This window comes from Hordeum vulgare, chromosome 2H, assembly GCF_904849725.1.
Source record: "Hordeum vulgare subsp. vulgare chromosome 2H, MorexV3_pseudomolecules_assembly, whole genome shotgun sequence".
In the NCBI taxonomy this organism is placed as follows: domain Eukaryota; kingdom Viridiplantae; phylum Streptophyta; class Magnoliopsida; order Poales; family Poaceae; genus Hordeum; species Hordeum vulgare.
The window spans coordinates 594,499,015-594,524,319 of NC_058519.1; the positions used below are offsets into that span (position 1 = coordinate 594,499,015).

A 25,305-nucleotide genomic window follows, 5' to 3' on the forward strand; every position below is an offset into this window, starting at 1 on the left:
TAGATAACTTGTGCATTTTGCATTAAACTTTGATAAAATTGGACTCTACTCAATAAAAAATGGTCCTGTTTCGGTCATGTATTCTACTTTTAGTATATGATAGATGATTCTTAGGACGAAGATACAACACACACGATGTTTTTTAGCATAATGGTAAATCCAATGATCTGGTCTTCGTTTACCCAAAGGATGGTAGATTCAACAAGCGTGCTCCAAAATTTCCAATATAATAGCTGCGATTTAGCACAGCCAGCCCGTGAAACTGCATATATGGCACAAGTGAAAACAAAAGTATGATCAGACGGCCAAGGACGGCTAGGGCGCAAAATCAAACGGACAAATATTCCTAGGGCATGAGAGGACCCGGAAAGGGCTCGGTTGTGTTGATCGAAAGGCTGCTTTCTCAGGAGGATTAGTAGTTCGGGTGTATCTCGCATGGAGGTTAGCCAGATCGCTGGAAGAAAAGAGCCTCATGCAACCACTGATCTTAGTTTTTCCTTCGGAGCGGCAATCCCTTAGAACAATAGATGTGACGGCAAAAACGATTAAACCAGTAAAACAGACGGTTTCAGGACTAGGATTAGATGCGATTTTACCGCCCTAGATAACTTGTGCATTTTGCATTAAACTTTGAAAGAATTGGGCTCCACTCAATAAAAAAAATTGTCCTGTTTTCGCCATGTATTCTACTTTTAGTATATGATAGATGAATTTTAGGACAAAATTACCACTCAATAAAAAAAATTGTCCTGTTTTCGTCATGTATTCTACTTTTAGTATATGATAGATGAATTTTAGGACAAAATTACTACACACACGATGTTTTTTAGCATGCTGCTAGTACTATGGTAAATCCAACGATCTAGTCTTCCTTTATCCAAATGTTGTAGGGTCGGATCACAACCATCGTCCACATATTGTACATGAATTATCGTTCATATATATAACACTGCTCTTCTTAGGATAACCTATTGTGTGCACAGTGAGTAGGAGTGCGGAGCGGCGCCCCGCATAGAACTAATTAAGTTTGTGTAATTGAATACGAAGCGGGCTCGGACGCCGTCTTGCATCCATGGTAGTGAGGTGCACACTAATTCTGATGTTGTAAATAATGTGTAGATTGCGAATTCACGGAGGCACGTATCTGTCAAGTCTTACCGGTCGCTTTATTGTCTAGCGATTCGTGAAATAGTTGGATCGTCACAGTGGCATAATAAGTTTTAAGTTTTAATCGTTGAAACTTAGCATTTTATACTAATTTTAAAGAACGTAAATAGATCTAATTTGTGCTAATTATTAAAGCATGCACTAAGTTTTAAGTACTAAGTACTGGAAATGGATCTAATTTGAAAGACCACGTCACGAGATAAACAAATATGGAAACATAATTTAATTTAGACTTATCATTCAAAAAAATAGATATTTGAAAATCAAATGCCCAGAGAGAAAGCACCCGCGAGGGACTCGGTGCCCCCGCGCCTGCATGCCACAAATCTTGTCTCAGATGTACACTATATTTCTTGGTGCGAATCATACGGGAAGCTATATCGTTAGCAAAACTAATGGCTCAAAACCTTCGTTCACCATTGATCAGGCTTATTTGGCAAATCAACAAACAATATTACCGTACAGCTAGCACCGGATGCACGTAGTAAAAGTAAACTTTATTCATCATGCAGATCGTACAAGACGAATACAAGGCAGACGAACTCGCCAATAAAAAAAATGATTTATAAGAACAAATAAATAAAAGGATTAAATCGTCTACATACGTACTTCTCCATAGCATGCATGCATGCATATATGCAGACTTGTGGCTAGCACGTCAAGTAGCAAAACCAACCAACCAAACAAACAAACCGGCTGAAATAAACGATTGATCAAGCAGAATAATGCCCCTCTCGCACCACAAATCCGCACGGCCGCACTTAGCCAACGCATGCGTGGCACACCTTGCTAGATCACTTAGCACATGAATCCAGTGGGCTTGCTCCTGCCGCAGTGGTTGAGGATGATGCTGAGGTCGACGGGGAGGTTGAGCTTGACGATGCTGAGGACGTTGGCCTTGATCACCGTGCAGAGGCACACGGCCGCCTCGAGGTCAACGAGCCCATTCAGCAGCGGGCAGCACGGCAACGTGGGCGGCCCGCCCACCTTGGCCTTGATCAGGTTCAGCACGTTGACGCACACGCCCAGCTTCACCGTGTCGCGTGGGCACCTGCCGGACGAGGCCGGGGTCGTCGGTGTGGGCGTCGACGGGGTTGGGCAGTTTCCCCCGCACGCGCTGGCCATGGCGAACACGACCAGGTTCACGGCGAGGAACAGCGCGATCGATGCCTTGCCTGCCATTGCTGCCGAAGGATCTGATCACTACACCACAGAAGCACAGACCAAATGATCAAGTAGCTGCTTGATCTGGAGCTCTGGACTGCTAAGAGTGCTTGTGATGCCCTGAGGATGGTGCTTGAGTCTGGTATTTATAGGGGAAAGATCGGTGCCATGCTGGTGATCGCGTTCTCTTGCTCCTGAACTTGCATGTGATCCAGGGCAATTAGCCAGAAGTCTGATCTGGATCGGTTTGTTCAATAGTAATATGGGCGGCTGCGTATATGTACATACATTAGTAGCTAAATAATTGGAATGGCACTAAGTGACAAGATTGCTGCATTAGTGATGCATGTTGACGTTTGGTCCTGCTCGCTCATTGATGTTATTCTTGAATGTTACGTATTGGAATGTTGCTAAATCGTGTAGCTGGCTTAATTTGAATATTGCATCTATAAGTCACGGACGGGAGAACTTTGCACAAAAGTCGAATCTTAGGATGCAAGGACCAACTTGTCTGAGAGCTTCCTTGAGGGACCAACCATATTCTAACCTGCACTAAACCAGTTATTGTTTCACATAGTTACCGATCATAGTTATACCTCTTCTCCATCACTGGATCAGGCGGAAAAGGATGATGGTGGACGACGTTTCGGCATGGCACAAAATTGAGGATCAAGTGGCAGTAGCGGTAAAGTAACTTAGAAAGGACCAGTATAGGAAAAGGTCGTAGGCATTGGATCGGTGATGGATAATTGTGTAGGATGATGACTCCAGAGCAGACTTTCCCTTGCAACGGCACCAGAAGAATGCTGCTAGCACTCTCTGGCAGTCGAAACTAGAAGAATGTTGTTGACGGCCCACCAGCGCGTGGGATCGTAGCAGTTTTCGAGGGTAGAGTATTCGACCCAAATTTGTTGATCGCCAAACAGGAGGTGAAAGAATACTCTCGAGTATTAGCAGCTGAATTTGTCAGATTCAACCACACCTGAAAGATTAGTATCTGCAAGCAAAGTACTAATAGCAAAGTAGCGAGTAACGACAGTGGCAAGGAACAGCAGTAGTGACAGCAGTAACAAGTAGCAACAGTAGCAAGCGACAGTAGTAGCAACAGTAGCAGCAGAGCAAGACAAGTAACAGCAACAGTAGGACAAACTCGTAGGCAATGGGTCGGTGATTTGTTTGGATGATATTCATCATGCAACAGTTATAACACGGAGAGATATGTGGCTAGCTCCCGTTCGTCAATGTGATGTAGGCATGCATTCTGTGTGTCGTCATACGTGCTTAGGGAAAAGAACTTGCATGACATCTATTGTCCATCCCTCCCGTGGCAGCGGGGTCCAAAAGGAAACTACGGGATATTAAGGTTCTCCTTTTAATAAAGAACTGGACCAACGCATTAGCACTTGGTGAACACATGAACTCCTCAAACTATGGTCATCACCGGGAGTGGTTCCGGTTATTGTCACTCCGGGGTTGCCGGATCATAACACATAGTAGGTAACTACAACTTGCAAGATCGGATCTAAAACACACATATATTGGTGACAACATAATAATTTCAGATCTGAAATCATGGCACTCGGGCCCTACTGACAAGTATTAAGCATGGCAAAGTAGTAACAACATCAATCTCAGAACATAGTGGATACTAGGGATCAATCCTCATCAAAACTAACTTGATTACATGATAGATCTCATCCTACTCATCACCGTCCAGCGAGCCTACGAATAGATTACTCACGAACGACGAAGAGCTTCATAGAATTGGAGAGCGAAGAAGGTAGATGATGACGATGGCGACGATTTCCCCTCTCCGGAGCCCAAAACGGACTCCAGATCTGCCCTCCAGATGAAGAACAAGTTGTGGCAGCGCCTCCGTATCGCAAACGCGACGAAATCTTTTTTTTTCTGGGACGAAAGTGAACTTATAGACCTGAGGTTGGGGGCGGCAGAGCTGTGTGGGCCCCACAAGCTTGCCCACCGACACCAGGGGGTGGCCGAGCCAGGGCTTGTAGCCCACTGGCCCACCCCCTCAGGTGGATCTCGGCGCAGATAATTTTCATATTTTCCAAAAATGATCTCCGTAAATTTTCAGGACGTTTGGAGAACTTTGATTTCTGCACAAAAATAACACCAAGGCAATTCTGCTGAAAACGGCATCAGTCCAGGTTAGTTCCATTCAAATCATGCAAATTAGAGTCCAAAACAAGGGCAAAAGAGTTTGGAAAAGTAGATACGATGGAGACGTATCAACTCCCCCAAGCTTAAAACCTTGTTTGTCCTCAAGCAACTCAGTTGACAAACTGAGAGAGAAAGAAAAACTTTGACAAACTCTGTTTGATCTTGTTGTTGCAACTATGTCTAACTCATAACCAGAATTTCAGCAAGATCATAAGTTAACCACATAAGCAAATGACACAAAGGTCTCACGGTAAACTAATATCAATGGCATAATCAGCTAACGAGCAAATAATAATGAGTTTCAAATACCAACACTTCAATCAAAACAAGCATGAAGAATATGAATAGGTGGTATCTCGCTAGCTCTTTCTGAGACCGCAAAACATAAATGCCGAGCACTTTCAAAGATCAAGGGCTGACTAAACATTGTAATTCATAGCAACGAAGATCCAGTCATAGTCATACTCAATATCAATCAAAAGCAAAGCATAAAAATGACAAAGGTTCTCTCTAATTGGTGCTTGTAAAAGAAGAGGATGACTCGACAGGAAAATAAATAGACAGGCCCTTCGCAGAGGGAAGCATTGATTTGCAAAGGTGCCAGAGTTCAAGATTTGAAAATAGAGATAATAATTTTGGGTGGCATGCTTTCATTGTCAACGCAATGACCAAGAGTTCTCAATATCTTCCACGCTACTCATGCTATAGGCGGTTCCGAAACAGAAAAGTAAAGTTTTAACTCCCCCACCACCAATCAATCACACTCCATGGCTAGCCGAATCCTCGGGTACCGTCCATACTAACATCAATCCAGGGGGAGTCTTGTTTTACAATTATGTTTTCGAGTTAAGCGTGGAACTGGGCATTTCAATTACCGGCCCCTTTCTCGTGAATGACAGTGAATAAACACATGTCGAGGATAACACTCTTAGCATGGAAGATACCAATAGCCCCCTGTCACCACATGAGCGGTCCGGGCATGCAAAACAGATTATTTCTTGAAGGTTTAGAGAGTGGCACATGCAAATTTACTTGGAACGGCAGGTAGATACCGCAAATAGGTAGGTATGGTGGACTCTCATGGAAAAACTTTTGGGTTTATGGAAGTGGATGCACAAGCAGTATTTCGCTTAGTACAAGTGAAGGCTAGCAAAAGACTGGGAAGTGACCAACTAGAGAGCGACAACAGTCATCAAGGTGCAATGAGTTTGACTAACATTGAATGCAAGCATGAACAGGATATAAATCACCATGAACACGAACATCATAGAGGCTATGTTGATTTTGTTTCAACTACATGCATGAACATGCGCCAAGTCAAGCCACTTGAAACATTCAAAGGAGAATACCATCCTATCATACTACATCATAGTCATCTCAAAATATATGTTGGCATTCAAGACAAACCATTATAAGCTCTCAGCTAAATAAGCATGGCCTTGAGAAACTATGATCTCTAAGTTTTCATTGCAAACATGGTTCTCTCACAACAAAGCTAAATCTGGGTCAACAAGCTAGTCATATTTACAAAAACAAAATAGATAGAGTTCATACCAGCTTTTCAGTCTTAGTCACTTCATCATATATCATCATTATTGCCTTTCATTTGCACGATCGAACGATGTGAACAATAATAAGAGTGCTCGTGCATTGGACTAAGCTGAATCTGCAGGCAAACACAAAGGAGAAGACAAAGTAATATGGCTCTTTGAAAGCTAAACAAGTAAGCATGCAAGAACCACTAAACATTGAAACCAATATCTTCTACCTTGACCCAAAGAAAAAGAAATCTATTTACATGGGAAAGCTCCCAACAAGCAAAAGAAGAAAGAAAAATCTTTTTGGGTTTTCTCAAAAGGACACAAAACAAGAAAACAAGAAAACGAAAATAAACTAGCATGGATAATACCGTGGCAAATTGTAAACACCGGCTAACAAAGCGAAAGCATAAGCATGAATGTAAAGTCGGTGAGAACACGTACTCCCCCAAGCTTAGGCTTTGGGCCTAGCTTGGTCTACTCCCATGGTGGGAAATCACCAGCTCTAGGATACTCCGGAGCAGACTGTGGATGCCACTGATGTGTGAGCTCCTCTGGCTCCCACTGATAAACTGGCGTCTGATACTCGACTGGCGGCTCGGGCACGGGCGTCTGTGGTTGGGCCAAGCCCCAATATGCATAGATGTCCGAGGGCATAATAGTGTACCTGCCTGCATGAAGATCGAACAAAGAAGGAGCAGGCAAAGTAATAGTCCCTCGAGTACCCTAACTAAATACCAGGTTATGAATCATCCGTCTACTAGCATCTCTATCCAGAAAATCATGGCGAACCATGCTGTCATAATACAGATATTTCTCACGGAGAAGCATCTCTCCTTCCTCTCCCAGTCTAATGGGTATCTCAAAGTGTCTGGCAAGATGGGTAGCGTAGATACCTCCATAGACGACACCCTTGGAACGGTTGATGTTCAACCGCTGGGCCACTATAGCACCTAGGCTGTAAGTTTTATCTTTATAAAGGCCCTCGCGCAAAACCGCAAGGTCTCGAGAACTAAGTGATCCAGCCTCCCCACGGCCAATCAAACATTTTCCCACAAATAGTGAGAAGTTCCGAAGCACAGGAAAATGTATGCTAGCAATTCTAGCGCGAGACACTCCTCTCTCCTCTCCAACAGCAATAGAACCAATGAAATCCTCCAAGTCCCGTGGACGAGGGTCACGGATATCCCCAACATAAGGTAATTTGCATACATTGCAAAAATCTTGTAGTGTCATGCACTGGGGGATGTGGTATATCATGAACTCAACCATGGGAGGATTCTTCCTCGGATAAAAGTTGAAACTTTGAACGAATATATTGGTGAGGAGGAGGTATTGTGAGCACTTATCTTCAACGAACGCAGTAAGACCTGCGTTCTCCACCAAGTAATAAAAGTCTTCATAAAGCCCAGCGGCGCGCAAGAATTCATCACTTGGTCACTCGCACGCTCGAACTTCTGTGACTCGAGGGACTACGTACTTGGGATGGTTCTTCTCATCCTCTTTGGGGTTACGGCTTGAAGAGCCTCTCAAGAACCTCCTCATCTTTTCCTTTTTCTAGCTCTGAAAAATTCTGAAATTTTTAGAGACTTCGAAAGAAAGGTGAATAAAGATTAACCCAACTTGTAGCAACTACTCCTACTAGTGACTAGAGACCGTATCACGCGCTAAAACTACTTGGGAGCAGCTAAAATCAACATTTCTAGCTCAAGAACAGGGTCACCAAGGTAGCAAGAATTCGCGAAGAATAAAGCACTAGAGCAAAAACTAATTGGACCAATGGAGGAGTCACTTACCAAGGAGTAATTTCCCCAAAATGGTTCGGAGAATGGTGCTTTGAGCAAGGAGATCGAAAATCACAACCGAATGAGCAAGAACACGGGTTTGAGCTGCGAAACAATTTTTTCTAGAGGTGGAAGAAGAGGCTGGGAGCTGGAATGAGTGGAGGGGGTCCCTGTGGGCCCCACAAGCTTGCCCTCCTCCACCAAGGGGGTGGCGGTGGCAGGGCTTGTGGCCCACTGGTCTGACCCCAAGGCCAGCTCTCAGGCCCAGTAATTTTCAAAAATCCAGAAAAAATTATACTAAATTTTCGGGACCATCGGAGAACTTTTATTTTTGAGGTATTTTTCTCCGGGAAGCTAAAACAGAAAACAGGAAACACTAAACTAATTCTATCATTTTTCTTCTGAGCAACAGAAAATGAAAGCTTAAAACAGAGGTATGTGACTCTTTGATTCATCCGTTTCATGGTCATCGAAAGAAATCCGTCAATGGGGTTGATCAAATCCTTATGACAAAACCTTCTCGAATCGCAAGAGAGAACGGAGAATTTTCGAATAGCCACTAAGTCACCTCAATGGGGATATGTATCTCCCCAACAAGCAAATCATACTTCATCTTGACACGAGGAATAGGGCATTCAAAGCTCCCTATAAGAATCGATGAAGTCTTTTCGATAGCATTGATGCAATGTACTCGATATCGTTTCTTCGGAAAGTGCACTGTGTGCTCATTACCGTTGACATGGAAAGTGACATTGCCTTTGTTGCAATCTATAACAGCCCCTGCTGTGTTTAAAAGGGGTCTTCCGAGGATGATAGCCATGGCATCGTCCTCGGGAATATCCAAGATAACAAAGTCTGTTAAGATAGTGGTATTAGCAACCACAACACGCACATCCTCGCAAATGCTGATAGGGAAAGCAGTTGATTTGTCGGCCATTTGCAGAGAAATTTCAGTGGGTGTCAACTTATCCAACTCAAGTCTATGATAAAGAGAGAGCGGCATAACACTAACACCGGCTCCAAGGTCACATAAGGCAGTTCTTACGTAGTTTCCTTTAATGGAGCAAGGTATAGTGGGGACTCCGGGATCACCAAGTTTCTTAGGAGTTCCACCTTTGAAAGTGTAGTTGGCAAGCATGGTGGAGATCTCAAGATCCAGTATCTTCCGTTTATTAGTCACGATATCTTTCATGTACTTGGCATACAGACACATTTTGAGCATATCAGTTAACAACATGTGCAGAAAGATGGGTCTTATCATCTCAACGAAGCTCTCAAAATCCTCATCATCCTTTTTCTTGGATGGCTTAGGAGGAAAGGGCATAGATCTCTGAACCCATGGCTCCCTTTCTTTACCATGCTTCCTAGCAGTGAAGTCATTCTTATCGTATCTCTTAGGTTGTGGGTTATCAGGATTAACCGTCGGTTCAATCTCCACATCCTCATCATTGCTGGGTTGAGCATTATTATGAACATCACTGTCCATATTGTCACCAGGTTCATGATCATCACCAGATTGTGTTTCTGCATCAGACACAGAAATATCATTAGGTTCTTCAGGTGTGACAATATTTGGTGAACTGGCATGTAGGTTTCCATCATCCTTCATCTTCTCCTTAGGATGACTAGGTGTATCAGCATTGATTCCTTGAGAATCTTGATCAATTCTCTTAGGATGACCTTCAGAATACAAAGGTTCCTGAGTCATTTTGCCTCCTCTAGTAATGACTCTGACAGAGTTGTCATTTAATTCATTGAGCAGGTCATTTTGAGCTTTAAGTACTTGTTCTACCTGAGTAGTAATCATAGAGGCATGTTTACTCAGAAGCTTCAGATCATTGACATTTCTGTCTACACAAGCACTTAAATGGCTAAGCATACGAGTACTTTGTTCCAAATGTCTGCTAACATAATCATTGAAACTCTGTTTTTTGGCAACAAAGTTGTCAAATTCATCAAAGCATAGGCTAGCAGGTTTATCAAAAGGAATATCACTCTCATCAAACCTATGCAGAGAATTCACTTCTACTACCTGTATCGGGTTATCGAGACCATGGATCTCTTCGATAGGTGGTAGATTTTTGACATGTTCAGATCTAATGCCTTTCTCTTGCATAGATTTCTTGGCTTCTTGCATATCTTCGGGACTGAGGAATAGAATACCTCTTTTCTTCGGAGTTGGCTTAGGAGGTGGTTCGGGAATAGTCCAAGCATTATCGTTGATCGAGATGTTATTCAGTAGGGTCTCAGCTTGTTCTACAGTTCGTTCCCTAAAAACACAACCGGCACAACTATCTAGGTGGTCTCTAGAAGCATCGGTAAGTCCGTTATAGAGGATATCAAGTACCTCGTTCTTCTTAAGAGGGTGATCAGGCAAAGCATTTTGTAGTTGGACGAGCCTCCCTCAAGCTTGTGGGAGACTCTCTTCTTGGAGTTGAGCAAAGTTGTATATTTCCTGCAAGGCAGCTTGCTTCTTATGGACAGGGAAATATTTCTCACAGAAGTAATAGACCATATCCTGGGGACTACTCACACATCTAGGAGCAAGAGAGGTGAACCAGGCTTTAGCGTCATCCTTTAGAGAGAAAGGAAACAACTTAAGGATATAGTAGTGACGGATCTTCTCCTCATTAGTGAAAAGGGTGGCTATATCATGTAGTTTGGCAAGATGGGCTACGACCGTCTGAGATTCATAACCGTGAAAAGGATCAGATTCGACTAGAGAGATTATCTTAGGATCGACAGAGAATTCATAATCCTTATCGGTGATAAAGATAGGTGAAGTGGCAAACTTCGGGTCGTATTTCATCCTAGCTTTCAAAGATTTTTCCTTCCACTTGACAAGTAATTTCTCAGCGTCATAGGCATCCTTACACACAAGAAAATCCTGAGCTATCTCTCCCTCCATAACGTAACCCTCAGATATATCAGGCAATTCATATCTAGGAGAGCTAGATCTAAGAGGAGCAAAAGCAGGTTCTAACTCAATAGTGTGGACAGTTTCAGAAGCATCACGAGCATTGCCAGTAACTCTAGCAATATGAGCATCAAGGAATACCCCTAGTGGAACATCAGGCAAAGTAGTATCTCTAGCAGTATCAAGCATAGCATCATCAGGCATAGCATCTCTAGCAATATCAGGCATAGCATCTCTAGCAATATCAGGCAAAGCAGTATCAGGCATAGCATCTCTAGCAGTATCAGGCATAACATCAAGCATAGTATCATCAGGCATAATATCAAGCATAGCATCATCAGGCATAGTATCAATCATAGCATCTCTAGCAGTAGCATCATAAGGATCATCAAGCACAGGCGACATATCAAGATTCTAGCAGGAGGTGATCTCGCAAACTTACTCATAACTGAAGGTGAATCAAGTGCAGAGCTAGATGGCAATTCCTTACCTCCCCTCGTAGTTGAGGGCAAGACTTTGGTCTTTGGATCCTTCAGATTCTTCATAGTGATCAGTAGATAGAAATCCCAAGTGACTCAGAGAATATAGCAATACCTCCCCGGCAATGGCGCCAGAAAAATGCTGACTCCCTAACAGCAGACCTTCCCTTGCAACGACACTAGAAGAATGCTGCTAGCACTCTCCGGCAATCAAAACTAGAAGAATGTTGTTGACGGCCCACCAGCGCGTGGGATCGTAGCAGTTTTCGATGGTAGTGTATTCGACACAAATTTGTTGATCGCCAAACAGGAGGTGAGAGAATACTCTCGAGTATTAGCAGCTGAATTTGTCAGATTCAACCACACCTGAAAGATTAGTATCTGCAAGCAAAGTAGTAACAGCAAAGTAGCGAGTAACGACAGTGGCAAGGAACAGCAGTAGTGACAGCAATAGCAAGTAGCAACAGTAGCAAGCGACAGTAGTAGCAACAGTAGCAGCAGAGCAAGACAAGTAACAGCAGCAGTAGGACAAACTCGTAGGCAATGGGTCGGTGTTTGGATAATATTCATCATGCAACAGTTATAACACGGAGAGATATGTGGCTAGCTCCCGTTCGTCAATGTGATGTAGGCATGCATTCCGTGTGTCGTCATACGTGCTTAGGGAAAAGAACTTGCATGACATCTATTGTCCATCCCTCCCATGGCAGCGGGGTCCAAAAGGAAACTACATGATATTGAGGTTCTCCTTTTAATAAAGAACCGGACCAACGCATTAGCACTTGGTGAACACATGAACTCCTCAAACTATGGTCATCACCGGGAGTGGTTCCGGTTATTATCACTCCGGGGTTGCCAGATCATAACACATAGTAGGTAACTACAACTTGCAAGATCAGATCTAAAACACACATATATTGGTGACAACATAATAATTTCAGATCTGAAATCATGGCACTCGGGCCCTAGTGACAAGCATTAAGCATGGCAAAGTAGTAGCAACATCAATCTCAGAACATAGTGGATACTAGGGATCAATCCCCATCTAAACTAACTCAATTACATGATAGATCTCATCCTACTCATCACCGTCCAGCGAGCCTACGAATAGATTACTCACGAACGACGAAGAGCTTCATGGAATTGGAGAGGGAAGAAGGTTGATTATGACGATGGCGACGATTTCCCCTCTCCGGAGCCCAAAACGGACTCCAGATGAAGAACAGGTTGTGGCGGCGCCTCCGTACCGCAAACGCGACAAAATCTTCTCTTTTTTCTGGGACGAAAGTGAACTTATAGACCTGAGGTTGGGGGCGACAGAGCTGTCTGGGCCCCACAAGCTTGCCCACCGCCACCAGGGGGTGGTGGCGGAGCCAGGGCTTGTGGCCCACTAGCCCACCCCCTCAGGTGGATCTTGGGGCAGATATTTTTCATATTTTCCAAAAATGATCTCCGTAAATTTTCAGGACGTTTGGAGAACTTTGATTTCTGCACAAAAATAACACCAAGGCAATTCTGCTGAAAACAACGTCAGTCCAGGTTAGTTCCATTCAAATCATGCAAATTAGAGTCCAAAACAAGGGCAAAAGAGTTTGGAAAAGTAGATACGATGGAGACGTATCACATGACATTCATCATGTAACAACTATAACATAGGGTGATATGCAACTAGCTCCAGTTCGTCAATGTAATGTTGGCATGTATTCCGTATTTAATCATACGTGCTTATGGAAAAGAAATTGCATGACATCTTTTGTCCATCCCTCCCGTGGCAGCGGGGTCTGATATCAGCTGTGTATCCCTGGCAATGGTGCCAGAAGTACTTCTGCTACTGCAACAAAAGACCCTCCAACGGCGCCAGAAATAGGCACGTCGATGGGACAATACTTGGCTTGATCTTTCTGCTACGGCTACGCCTTAAGGGACTTCCTAGGAAAGTATGCAAAGGATTTCCCCTGTGGCCTTGGAGCCTTGCGTTGGTGTCCCCTCGAAGCGGAAAGGGTGATGTAGCATAGCGGTGGTAAGTATTTCCCTTAGTTTGAGAACCAAGGTATCAATCCAGTGGAGGAGTATCTCAAGATCCTGCACAAACACAAAAACTTGCTCCCAACGCTATGAAGGGGTTGTCAATCCCTTATAGATTGTTTGCCAAGTGAGAACTGAAAACAACAAAGTAACAAAGCAAAGTAAAAGCGGAGGTGTAAACGATGGATGTGAATAGACCCGGGGGTCGTAGTGTTTACTAGTGGCTTCTCTCATGAAAGCAAGTAGACGGAGGGTGAACAAATTACCGTCGAGCAATTGATAGAACCCCGCAAAGTCGTGACGATATCTATGCAATGATTATTTCTACAGGCATCACGTCCAAAACAAGTAGACCGATACTGTGAGCATCTACTACTATTATTCCACACGTCGACCGCTATCCAGCATGCATCTAGTGTATTAAGTCCATCAGAATAGAGTAACGTCTTAAGCAAGATGACATGATGTAGAGGGATAATCTCAAACCAATGATAAAAACCCCATCTTTTTACCCTTGATGGCAACTACTTGATGTGTGCCTTGCTGCCCCTACTGTCACTGGGAAAGGTCACCACATGGCAGAACCCAAAACCAAGCACTTCTCCCATTCCAAGAATCATAGATGTAGTTGGCCAAACAAAACCCAAGACTCGGAGAGACTTACAAGGATATCAAATCATGCATATAAGAAATCAGCAAAGACTCAAATATATATCATAGATAATCTGATCACAAATCCACAATTCATCGGATCTCGACAAACACAACGCCAAAGAATATTACATCGGATAGATCTCCATGAAGATCACGGAGAACTTTGTATTGAACATCCAAGAGAGAGAAGTATCCATCTAGCTACTAACTACGGACCCGTAGGTCTAAAGTGAACTACTCACGAGTCATTGGAGGGGCGATGATGAGGATGATGAAGCCCTCCAACTCCAAAGTCCCCTCCGGCAGGGCGCCGGGAAGGGTCTCCAAATGAGATCTCGCGGAAACGGAAGCTTGCGGCAGCGGAAAAGTATTTTCGAGGCTCCCCTGATTTTGTGCAGAATATTTGGGAATTTATAGGCCAAAGACCTAGGTCAGGGGGCGGCCAGGGAGGCCACAAGCCTGCCCACCGCCGCATCCCCCCTGGTGGCGGAGTGGGGGCTTGTGGGCTCCCTCGAGCCCACCTGGCTTGGCCCAAAATCCCCCGGGTCTTCTTCTGTTCGGGAAAAATCATTTCGGGGTTTTTCTTCCATTTGGACTCCGTTCCAAAATCAGATCTGAAAAGAGTCAAAAACACGGAAAAAATAGGAACTGGCACTTGGCACTGAATTAATTAGTTAGTCCCAAAAAAGATATAAAAGGTACATAAAACAACCAAAGAAGACAAGATAACAACGTGAAACCATCAAAAATTATAGATATGTTTGAGACGTATCAAGCATCCCCAAGCTTAACTCCTGCTCGTCCTCGAGTAGGGAAGTGATAAGAATGAATTTTTGATGCTTTCATGCTACCTAGCATAGGTGTCCTTTGCAATTCCTCTTATGTGACGTGAATGTTCAGATCCATTAGATTCAAAACAATAGTTTGCTATTAATGTGGAAACAATAATAATTCAAGCAAACTAGCATAGTAATCATGAACTTTCAAAATAACAAGGCCAAAAGAAAGTTATCCCTACAAAAGCATATAGTCTGGTTATGCTCTATCATCATTGCACAATGAATTTAAATCATGCACAACCCCGGTATTGGCCAAGTAATTGTTTCACACCTTTACTTTGTCAAACCTTTTCAACTCTCATGCAATACATGAGCGTGAGCCATGGTTATAGCACTATAGATGGTGTGGAATGTAGTGGAGGTTGCAAGAAAAAAAGGAGAAGATAGTCACATTAACTAGGCATATCAATGAGCTATGGAGATGCTCATCAATAGATATCAATGTGAATGAGTAGGGATTGCCATACAATTGATGCACTAGAGCTATGAGTATGTGAAAGCTCTTAAAGAAAACTAGTGGGTGTGCATCCAACTTGCTTGCTCACAAAGACCTAAGGCAATTTTGAGGAAGCCTATCATTGGAATATACAAGCCAAGTTATATAATGAAAATTTCCCACTAGCTATATGGTGGTGACAAAACGAGAGACTCTCAATCATGAAGATCATGGTGCTTAATATGCACAAGTGTGGAAAAAGTGGTAGCATTGTCCCTTCTCTCTTTTTCTCTCATTTTTTTTTATTTTGGTGGGCTCTTTGGCCTCTTTTTTTTATTTTGGTGGGCTTCTTTGGCCTCTTTTATTTTCTCACATGGGACAATGCTCCATTAATGATGATCATCACACTTTCAACTCAAAACTTAGAGTAACGATGACTCTATATGGAATGCCTTCGGTAGTGTACGGTGGCAATGATCTAGCATGGCATAGACATCAATGGAAACATCATGCTAGCTATCTTACGATCATGCAATGGCAATGTAGACGTGGTGGCACATGTCATGGTGGTAGTTGCATGGCAATATATCTCGGAATGACTTTGAAAAAGCCATAGTAGGTAGGTCTGGTGGCTGTTTTGAGGGAGGCTAATGGTGGGTTTTGTTCACCGACGAAGGTTGCACGCCACTAAGAAGATAGTGATGGTGGAAGGTGAAAGTGCATCTAAACCATGGACTCAACATTAGTCATGAAGAACTCATATACTTGTTGCAAAAGTTTTATTAGTAATTGAAACAAAGCATTCAACGCATACTCCTAGGGGAAGGGTTAGTAGGTATAAACCATCGCGCGATCCCGACCGCCACGCAAAGGATGACAATCAATATACTAATCATGCTCAGATTTCATCACATAGCGGTTCACCATACGTGCATGCTACGGGAATCACTAACTTCAACACAAGTATTTCTAGATCCACAACACCTTACTAGCATGACTTCAATATTACCATAACCACAACTCAAAACTAATTGAGATGAATCAAACTTCTCTAACTATTCAATGCACATGAAGGTGGAAGTTTTCGTATCCCTTTGGATAACTACCCCTTTTGAGACTACTTTCAAAGCATAGATCAACTACCAAGCCACGCACCGCTGTGCTCTAAAAGATATAAGTGAAGAACACAGAGCAAAAGTATCTAGCTCAAAAGATATAAGTGAAGCACATGTGAGCTGAATTGTCTACCAAAAGATATAAGTGAAGCTCGACAAAATCACGATGTGTGCATGTCTCTCTCTCTAGGTGTGCAACAAGGATGATTGTGACACAAAAAAAATAAAAGACTCCTACGATACAAGACGCTCCAGGCAAAAACACATAACATGTGGTGAATAAAAATATAGCCCCAAGTAACGTTACCGATGGATTGAAGACGAGAGAGGGGATGCCTTCCCGGGGCATCCCCAAGCTTAGGCTTTTACGGCATCCTTGAATCTCTTGGGGTGCCTTGGGCATCCCCAAGCTTGAGCTCTTGCCACTCTTTATCTTTTTGTCCATAAGAACTTCACCCAAAACTTGAAAACTTCACAACACGAAACTTAAACAGAAGCTCGTGATAATATTAGTACAAGAAAGGAAACCACCACTTCCTTAAGTACTGTAGCAAACATAAATTCTACTTCTGCTGATGTTGGGTTACTGTACTTACAATCTTCCATGGCTAATACCCCCCGATACTATCCATAGTTTCATCAAAATAAGCAACCAACACAACAAAAACAGAATCTGTTAACAGCAGACCAGTCTGTAGCAATATGTATATTTCGTATACCTCTGGTACTTCACAAATTCTGAAACATTATGACAGTCTGAAGAATTTGCGTAGAAATGACCAGCAAAAAGAATCAACTCAAAAGCTCTTACAAAAAAAATGAAAATTCTTTTCGTGAGCAGAAAGTTTCTGTCTTTTCCAGCATGACCAAACGGTCATCCCCAAGACTAATCATAACGGTTTTGCTTGGCACAAACGCAAAAAGAAACACAAAAACACAATCATAACAGAATTATGAAAGTGTGGAAAACACAAAACAGAAATAAAAAAGATAGATTCGTTGGGTTGCCTCCCAACAAGCGCTTTTGTTTAACGCCCTTAGCTAGGCGAACGGTGATGAAATCACGTATAGTCATCTTTGGTGCTCAAACCATAGGTAGTGTGATCATTTATCATCTTAAGGTTTTCGTCTTTATTAGATGACTCACCACTAGCTTTATGAACAAAAACAGGCTTGACGGTCTTTTTTAGAGTAAGATTTGGAGTATTTTGCACAGCGGCAAAAGCGGAACCCAAGTTGGTTATGACATCTTCTAATTTGCCAATTCTAGAAGAATCATTAACTATAAGTTCCTTCTCCTTTAAATTTTTCAAAAAATTTCCCACTTTGGATCCGTACTGAGAAATTTGATTGTGGATCTTTCTATCCAAACCGTCAATAAGTTCAACTATGGCAATTTCGTTTTCAATAGCGTCAAGCCTTTGCATCACGTGTCCCAAGGTCAAGATAGTTCCATTAACCATGAGCGGGAGTGAGCCTACCAAATTAATGATAGCTCTATACGAGTCAACAGTATGGCTCCCCAAAAAGTTCCCGCCTACAATGGTATCAAGGATATACCTATTCGAAGGAGAAATTCCAACATAGAAACTGCGAAGGGGGACGGTAGTGGATTGCTTACGAGTAGATCTACTTTGAGCATTGCAAATCCTGTACCAAGCGTCCTTCAAATTTTCTTCCTCATTCTGCCTGAAATTGAGAACTTCATTTTCAAGGGTGTCGTTTGGAGTGGTGGGTCTAGCCATTGATGGACTATCTCACACACAAACGAGCAGGAAGAGAGAGTGAAACGAGCAAAAGAAGACAGCAAAAAGGCAAAAGAAAACGGCGAAGGAGAAAGGCGAATGAAAACGACAAATGTGAAGTGGGGGAGAGGAAAACGAGAGGCAACTGGCAACAAAAGTAAATGCAAGAGAAGAGTTTGTGAGACCTACTTGGATAGATCTTGATATCTCCTCCCCGGCAACGGCGCCAGAAATACTTCTGATATGAGTTGTGTATCCCTGGCAATGGTGCCAGAAATACTTCTGCTATTGCAACAAAAGACGTTCCAACGGCGCGAGAAATAGGCACGTCGACGGGAGAATACTTGGCTTGATCTTTCTGCTGCAGCTACGCCTTAAGGGACTTCCTAGGCAAGTATGCAAAGGATTTCCCCCGTGGCCTTGGAGCCTTGCGTTGGTGTTCCCTCGAAGCGGAAAGGGTGATGTAGCGTAGCGGTGGTAAGTATTTCCCTCAGTTTGAGAACCAAGGTATCAATCAAGTGGAGGAGTATCTCAAGATCCTGCACAAACACAAAAACTTGCTCCCAACGCTATGAAGGGGTTGTCAATCCCTTATAGACTGTTTGCCAAGTGAGAACTGAAAGCAACAAAGTAACAAAGCAAAGTGAAAGCGGAGATGTAAACGATGGATGTGAATACACCCGGGGGCCGTAGTGTTTACTAGTGGCTTCTCTCATGAAAGCAAGTAGACGGAGGGTGAACAACTGTCGAGCAATTGATAGAACCGCGCAAAGTCGTGACGATATCTATGCAATGATTATTTCTATAGGCATCACGCCCAAAACAAGTAGACCGATACTGTCTGCATCTACTACTATTACTCCACACTTCGACCGCTATCCAGCATGCATCTAGTGTATTAAGTCCATAAGAACAGAGTAACGCCTTAAGCAAGATGACATGATGTAGAGGGATAATCTCAAACCAATGATAAAAACCCCATCTTTTTACCCTTCATGTCAACTACTTGATGTGTGCCTTGCTCCCCCTACTGTCACTTAGAAAGGTCACCACATGGCAGAACCCAAAACCAAGCACTTCTCCCATTGCAAGAATCATAGATCTAGTTGGCCAAACAAAACCCAAGACTCGGAGAGACTTACAAGGATATCAAATCATGCATATAAGAAATCAGCAAAGACTCAAATATATATCATAGATAATCTGATCACAAATCCACAATTCATCGGATCTCAACAAACACACCGCCAAAGAAGATTACATCGGATAGATCTCCATGAAGATCATGGAGAACTTTGTATTGAATCCAAGAGAGAGAAGAAGCCATCTAGATACTAACTACGGACCCGTAGGTCTGAAGTGAACTACTCACGAGTCATTGGAGGGGCGATGATGATGATGAAGAAGCCCTCCAACTCCAAAGTCCCCTCCGGCAGGGCGCCGGGAAGGGTCTCCAGATGAGATCTCGCGGTAACGGAAGCTTGCGGCGGCGGAAAAGTATTTTCGAGGCTCCCCTGATTTTTTGCGGAATATTTGGGAATTTATAGGCCAAAGACCTAGGTTAGGGGGCGGCCAGGGAGGCCACAAGCCTACCCACCGCCGCCTCCCCCTGGTGGCGGAGTGGGGGCTTGGACTCCCTGGAGCCCACCTGGCTTGGCCCAAAATCCCCCTGGTCTTCTTCCGTTCGAGAAAAAATCATTTCGGGGTTTTTCTTCCGTTTGGACTCCTTTCCAAAATCAAATCTGAAAAGAGTCAAAAACACGGGAAAAACAAGAACTGGCACTTGGCACTGAATTAATAAGTTAGTCCCAAAAAAGATATAAAAGGTACATAAAACAACCAAAGAACAAGATAACAGCGTGAAACCATAAAAAATTATAGATACGTTTGAGACGTATCAGGGTCCTAATGGAAACTAAGGGATATTAAGGTCTCCTTTTCATAGAGAACCGGAACAAAGCATTAGCACATAGTGAATACATGAACTCCTCATACTATGGTCATCTCCGGGAGTGGTTCCGGCTATTGTCACTCTGGGGTTGCCGGGTCATAACACATAGTAGGTGACTACAACTTGCAAGATAGGATCAAGAACACACATATATTGATGAAAACATAATAGGTTCAGATCTGAAATCATGGCACTTGGGCCCTAGTGACAAGCATTAAGCATAGCAAAGTTGTAGCAACATCAATCTTAGAACATAGTGGATACTAGGGATCAAACCCCATCAAAACTAACTCGATTACATGATAGATCTCATCCAACCCATCACCGTCCAGCAAGCCTACGATGAGATTACTCACGAACGATGGGGAGCATCATGGAATTGGCGATGGAGGATGGTTGATGATGACGACGACGTCGATTTCCCCTCTCCGGAGCCCAGAACGGACTCCAGATCTGCCCTCCCAAGGAAGAACAGGTGGTAGCGGCGGCTCCGTATCGTGAAACACGATTAACTCTTCTCTCCTAATTTTTTCTGGGCGAGAGAGACTTTATAGAGTTGGAGTTGGAGGCTGCGGAGCTACGTGGGCCCCACGAGCCTGCCAGGCGCGCCCTAGGGGGGGCCGCACCTCCTGGGCTCGTGGGCTCCTGGATCCGTGTCTATCGGGTGATTCTTTCCACAAAAAATCCTCGTAAGTTTCCAGGTCATTCCGAGAACTTTCATTTCTGCACAAAAACAACACCATAGCAATTCTGCTGAAAACAGCGTCAGTCCGGGTTAGTTCCATTCAAATCATGCAAATTAGAGTCCAAAACAAGGGCAAAAGAGTTTGGAAAAGTAGGTACGATGGAGACGTATCACTCATCCCGCTCCCCATCCCCGCCCCCGAGCCCTTCATCCTCCCCGAGCCCAGCGGCGATGCTGCACTCGTGATTCTCCGTGCTGGCTGGTGGAGGCGATGCCAGCTCATCATCAGACGAATTTTGGCGTGACCACCTTGCTCTCCAGTTTCTCGGCGTCCATGGCAATGGGATCCTCCGACAAGGACAAGATCGCCGTCTCCTCCGGTGACAAGGAGGACCAACAAACACAATAATGACGCCGTCTCCTCGTGGAGGCCGCTCTAACGGGCGAAGAATTTGTCCGTCAGATGGAGATCCTGATGGAGCGCCTGCACCATCAGATGCGTCAGCACCACCATTGTCGTTGCGCGTCAAGGAGGAGTCACCATACACGAAGCACGTGCAGGACCTCCACATCGGAGCGAGTTGGCATTCCCACTCGGGCGGGTCAAGGACTAACCCGCGTCCGCGTCGTGCAACCGTAACCTCCACACCAGAGGTGGCATCAAGGACGAGCCCGCGTGCCTCTGCTACACAACCAGGATGCCAGCACTAACGTCCCATCATCACCACCATGCCACAACCGCCGCCCCATAAAGGAGGAGATGTCGGCCGTGATCATATAGGCGCATAGCCGCATCCTCCACTACATTGGAGCAGGCGGTTATGGTCGTGCCTCGGACTCGAGGGCTGTCATGTCCGAGGAGGAGCGCTCGACCAGATAATAGGCGTGATATGACCGGCGCAACACCGCTCGTCGCTCTACATTCGACAAGTCCAACGTGATGCCGAAATGGGTCTGCGACGACCCGAACCTAGCTGCCGCAAGGGCCCTTGAGTGCTCCTTCACCACCGTGGAGATGGTTGTTCGTTGCCACCTACACCTTGAAAGCAACCTCACCAAGATCGGCGACAGTGTTCTCTTACCGACTCTTCAACCAGCCCCAGAAAGGGCAAGGCCGCCGTCAGAGCTGTGCGGGCGCTGTCGACTCTGGCTGCGGTGGCCCTCTACACCTTGAAGGAGGGGGCAAAGCGCCTCCCCGCAAACACCAGGCAACCGTCGGATAAAGCTATCACGGCCCTTCAGCGCCCTTCTGTCATTCGAGGGACAACGACGATGACGGTGGTAGCAACTATGGCACGAACGGCGATACCGATGCGGCACGGCAGGGCAGCCACGCATACGAGCTGGTCGTTCATAATAGGGTTTAGGATTTTTCTTATAGTTTTTAGTTAAGTGGTAAAAATATCGACCACTCTATGTAAATTATGTCCGAAATTTAATGAAATTCGTCGTGTTTGCATGATTTCCGAATGTTATTTTGAACCATGTTTGAATGTATGAGGATAGCGTTGAATGGGTGGCTCCCACATTGGCGACCATAGACTGATCCTCCTTTCCACAAACGGATGCGAGAGAAATTTGATGGGCTAGCATTGGAGATACCCTAAAGCATTTCTAAGCATCTCGCTCTCCACTCATCCACCTCCGCACACCATTCAGTGGTGCTCATCGAAATATGTCAATTAGTGAGAAAACATTATGACGGCGAATATGTCATAAATATGCATGGATTTTATGAGATAATATGGAGCATGTGGAGTTGATCAAATAGTAGGTTTATGTGGCACAATAATTTTGCCTAGCGTGTCATGACTTTGTGTGATGATGGACTTTTCTTTATTGTAAAGCTAAAAATCCAAATAAAGCTTACATAAATACCAATGAGACTATAAAAAATATAAAGTCGGTTAAAGATGTATACTTACATACTCTAAAGCAAAAAATATATAAATAAATTATGTTACAGTTTGGTTTCGAGATCTTATGGGTTTCAACTCTAGCCTACCCCAACTTGTTTAGGACTGAAAGGCTTGGTTGTTGTTGTTGTTGTAAATTACGTTACAGTAAAAAATGTCAAACTATATCTATTAATAGTTAAATAACATATGTCTTTATGTGTGCGCACACACGCCTACACCACCATTGATCTCTTATCCACACCATGTCCACATTTAATTTAGCTTCTAAGTATTTGAAATACCCAAGGTGCATAATGCATATCAATGTATTGTTTGATTTGATTTAAATTATATTGAAATTTATCTTCTCTCCTCTAGTCTTACGAACTCCTCTTGCATGCAATGCCTACCCCAAAGCTTCTCTTTACAAGCTTCTCCTCCTCCAAAGTGGTTCTACCTCTTCATAGCATCTCCTTCTCACATGCAATATCCCCCAGCGATATGGATGAGTTCGTGCTCTTGCACCCCGAGCTCCAAAAATAAATCATCATGATAGACTGGACCCAGGTTTGGTTGATCCATATCTGACAAGGCTTTGTTGATATTAATAAGTCTATGGTGTTCCCAAATCAACAGAGGCCTTTGCCTCAAATGTTGGTGGTGAAAAGTTAGTGGGATATGTAATTTTCAATGTTGTGCATGTTATTTCGGCTTGCTGCAAACGTATGTACTTTTTGTTGCATACACATGATCAACATGTTGCAAACAATCTGAACATTTGTTGCCAAAAGTTGAATATATGTTGTGAATGTGTTTTTCATCATTGATTGTGTTGTTATCGCATTTGGTTGTGGTATTTTCTCATGTGGATGTGTAGCCACCCATCTTTCACTGCTTTTGGTTCAACAAATGTGGATTTTCTTAGATATCCATATGTTTTGTTGCATGATGAGTTTGACATGTTGTGATGATGTTACATATGCACGGAAAATAAAGTTTGGTGTCACAATTACTAGGAGTTCCAGATTTTACTTTGAGTTGATCGGACAAGTAACATATTTACATACAGATTGTGATGTCAATTGTTGTCACAAATTTGCTAAAGTGAATTCAACTTTTCATCCTAACTTTAAGTTTGTGGCATTGTAAACCCTATTCAGTAGAAATTCCTCGAGATACAATATTTAACAAAATCTGCCAAACATTTTACCTTTTAGAGGTTTGCCCCTTTCTGTTAGGTAGGCATGCTTCCAAATCATTGTGGCTAACCGAGTCAGATTTTAGATATGTGGCATATTCATGCATGCAACTCAATCCCCACACAACAGATGGGGTGTGTGGGAGAGCCTATTAATTCATACTACATCCCTAACTCTATCCAAATCAAAATCAATCACCCTATCCGTCCAACACGAGTTAGGGGTGTGTGGGAGCATTGATAGCTATTTATGTAGACGGATCAACACCGTGGTTTTATATGTTGCTTCATATGGAATATAAGCACAACTAGAATGAAAGGATGGAACCATCTTACCGATGTGTATGTTGTTCCTCTAGGGATCACCGGATATCACCCCGGTCCTAGTGGCCCTCGTCTAAATACCGCCTAAATATTGTAAAATGTGTGAGAAATAGCTGTAGATGCATCCCTGGTCTAAATACACAATTTAAATGTTAGAAAAATCGAGAAAAAAACTCACATGTACATCCGGACAATATATGTTCATGCACAAAGTTTTAGTGAAAAGGACATTTTTTGTGACTTGTGTAAAAAATGCAATTTTTGATGCTTATTATAACTATTAACGAGAAATTTTTTTCTTGTATTTTTATACATACCACAAAAAATGTTTTTTCTTTCGGAATTTTGTGTACGAATATAGAATGTCGAGATGTACACGCGAAATTATTTCTTAGAATTTTTAACATTTTAAAAGTGTTTTACATTTGTTTCATCATAAGTGTATCTACACCTATGAGTCAAAAACCCACCTCCAAAATGTGTCACAAACTAAAACCTATGGGAAAAAGTGGATTCGTCATTTTTGAGAACTCCTATGGGAAAAAGTGGATTCCTCTTCTTTGTTTCTTTTATTATTCTAGTTCTTTTTTACTTTTATATTCCTTTATTTGAATCATTTCAATTAGTAACTGCTTTCTATTATATATATTTTTGTTATAAACATGATTAATGTTTCTGAGATAGATGACCATTTCTTCCACTAATCTTATCATATTGTTTTTGGTTGTGTTTTATATTAAAATTTAATTTTCCATTTTATTTATTTTTGATATATATTTTGGTGGTAAATACATGAATATCCAAATTAAACATAAAAGTAGTAAAATACAACATGCACGAACTATATTTTTTCACAGGTGTGCATTTCTCCATTTTGAAAAACATGAACCTCTTTTAAAAAATTTGAACATTCTTTTTTGAAATACATGAACATTTATGTTAATATAAGTGGATGTTTGTGTTTACAACAATGCACATTTTTATTCATATACATAGATACTAAAACAATACACTCTAGATTTTAATAAAAAGGGGATTGGAATTTTTTATCTATACCTCTATATTCTATACCAATATAACACTACAAGAAATATGTCAAGTTGTGACCTTCTCTAAGTGACCCTAGAAGAAATGGTCGTAAAACTATGATCATTTGAAACCAATTGGTCGTAAGTTGTTCGAGGGCTCCAAACGCTAAACCATAA

General features: G+C 42.9%; 1 protein-coding gene across 1 annotated transcript; it reads right to left on the reverse strand.

Annotated features, from left to right (window-relative positions):
- Window positions 1-1,649: 1,649 nt before the first annotated feature.
- Window positions 1,650-2,465, reverse strand: LOC123430678 (14 kDa proline-rich protein DC2.15-like). The gene has a single exon (XM_045114526.1). The coding sequence runs from the start codon at window positions 2,347-2,349 to the stop codon at window positions 1,966-1,968; it is 384 nt and encodes a 127-aa protein (XP_044970461.1). The 5' UTR covers window positions 2,350-2,465; the 3' UTR covers window positions 1,650-1,965.
- Between the last annotated feature and the right edge of the window lie 22,840 nt (window positions 2,466-25,305).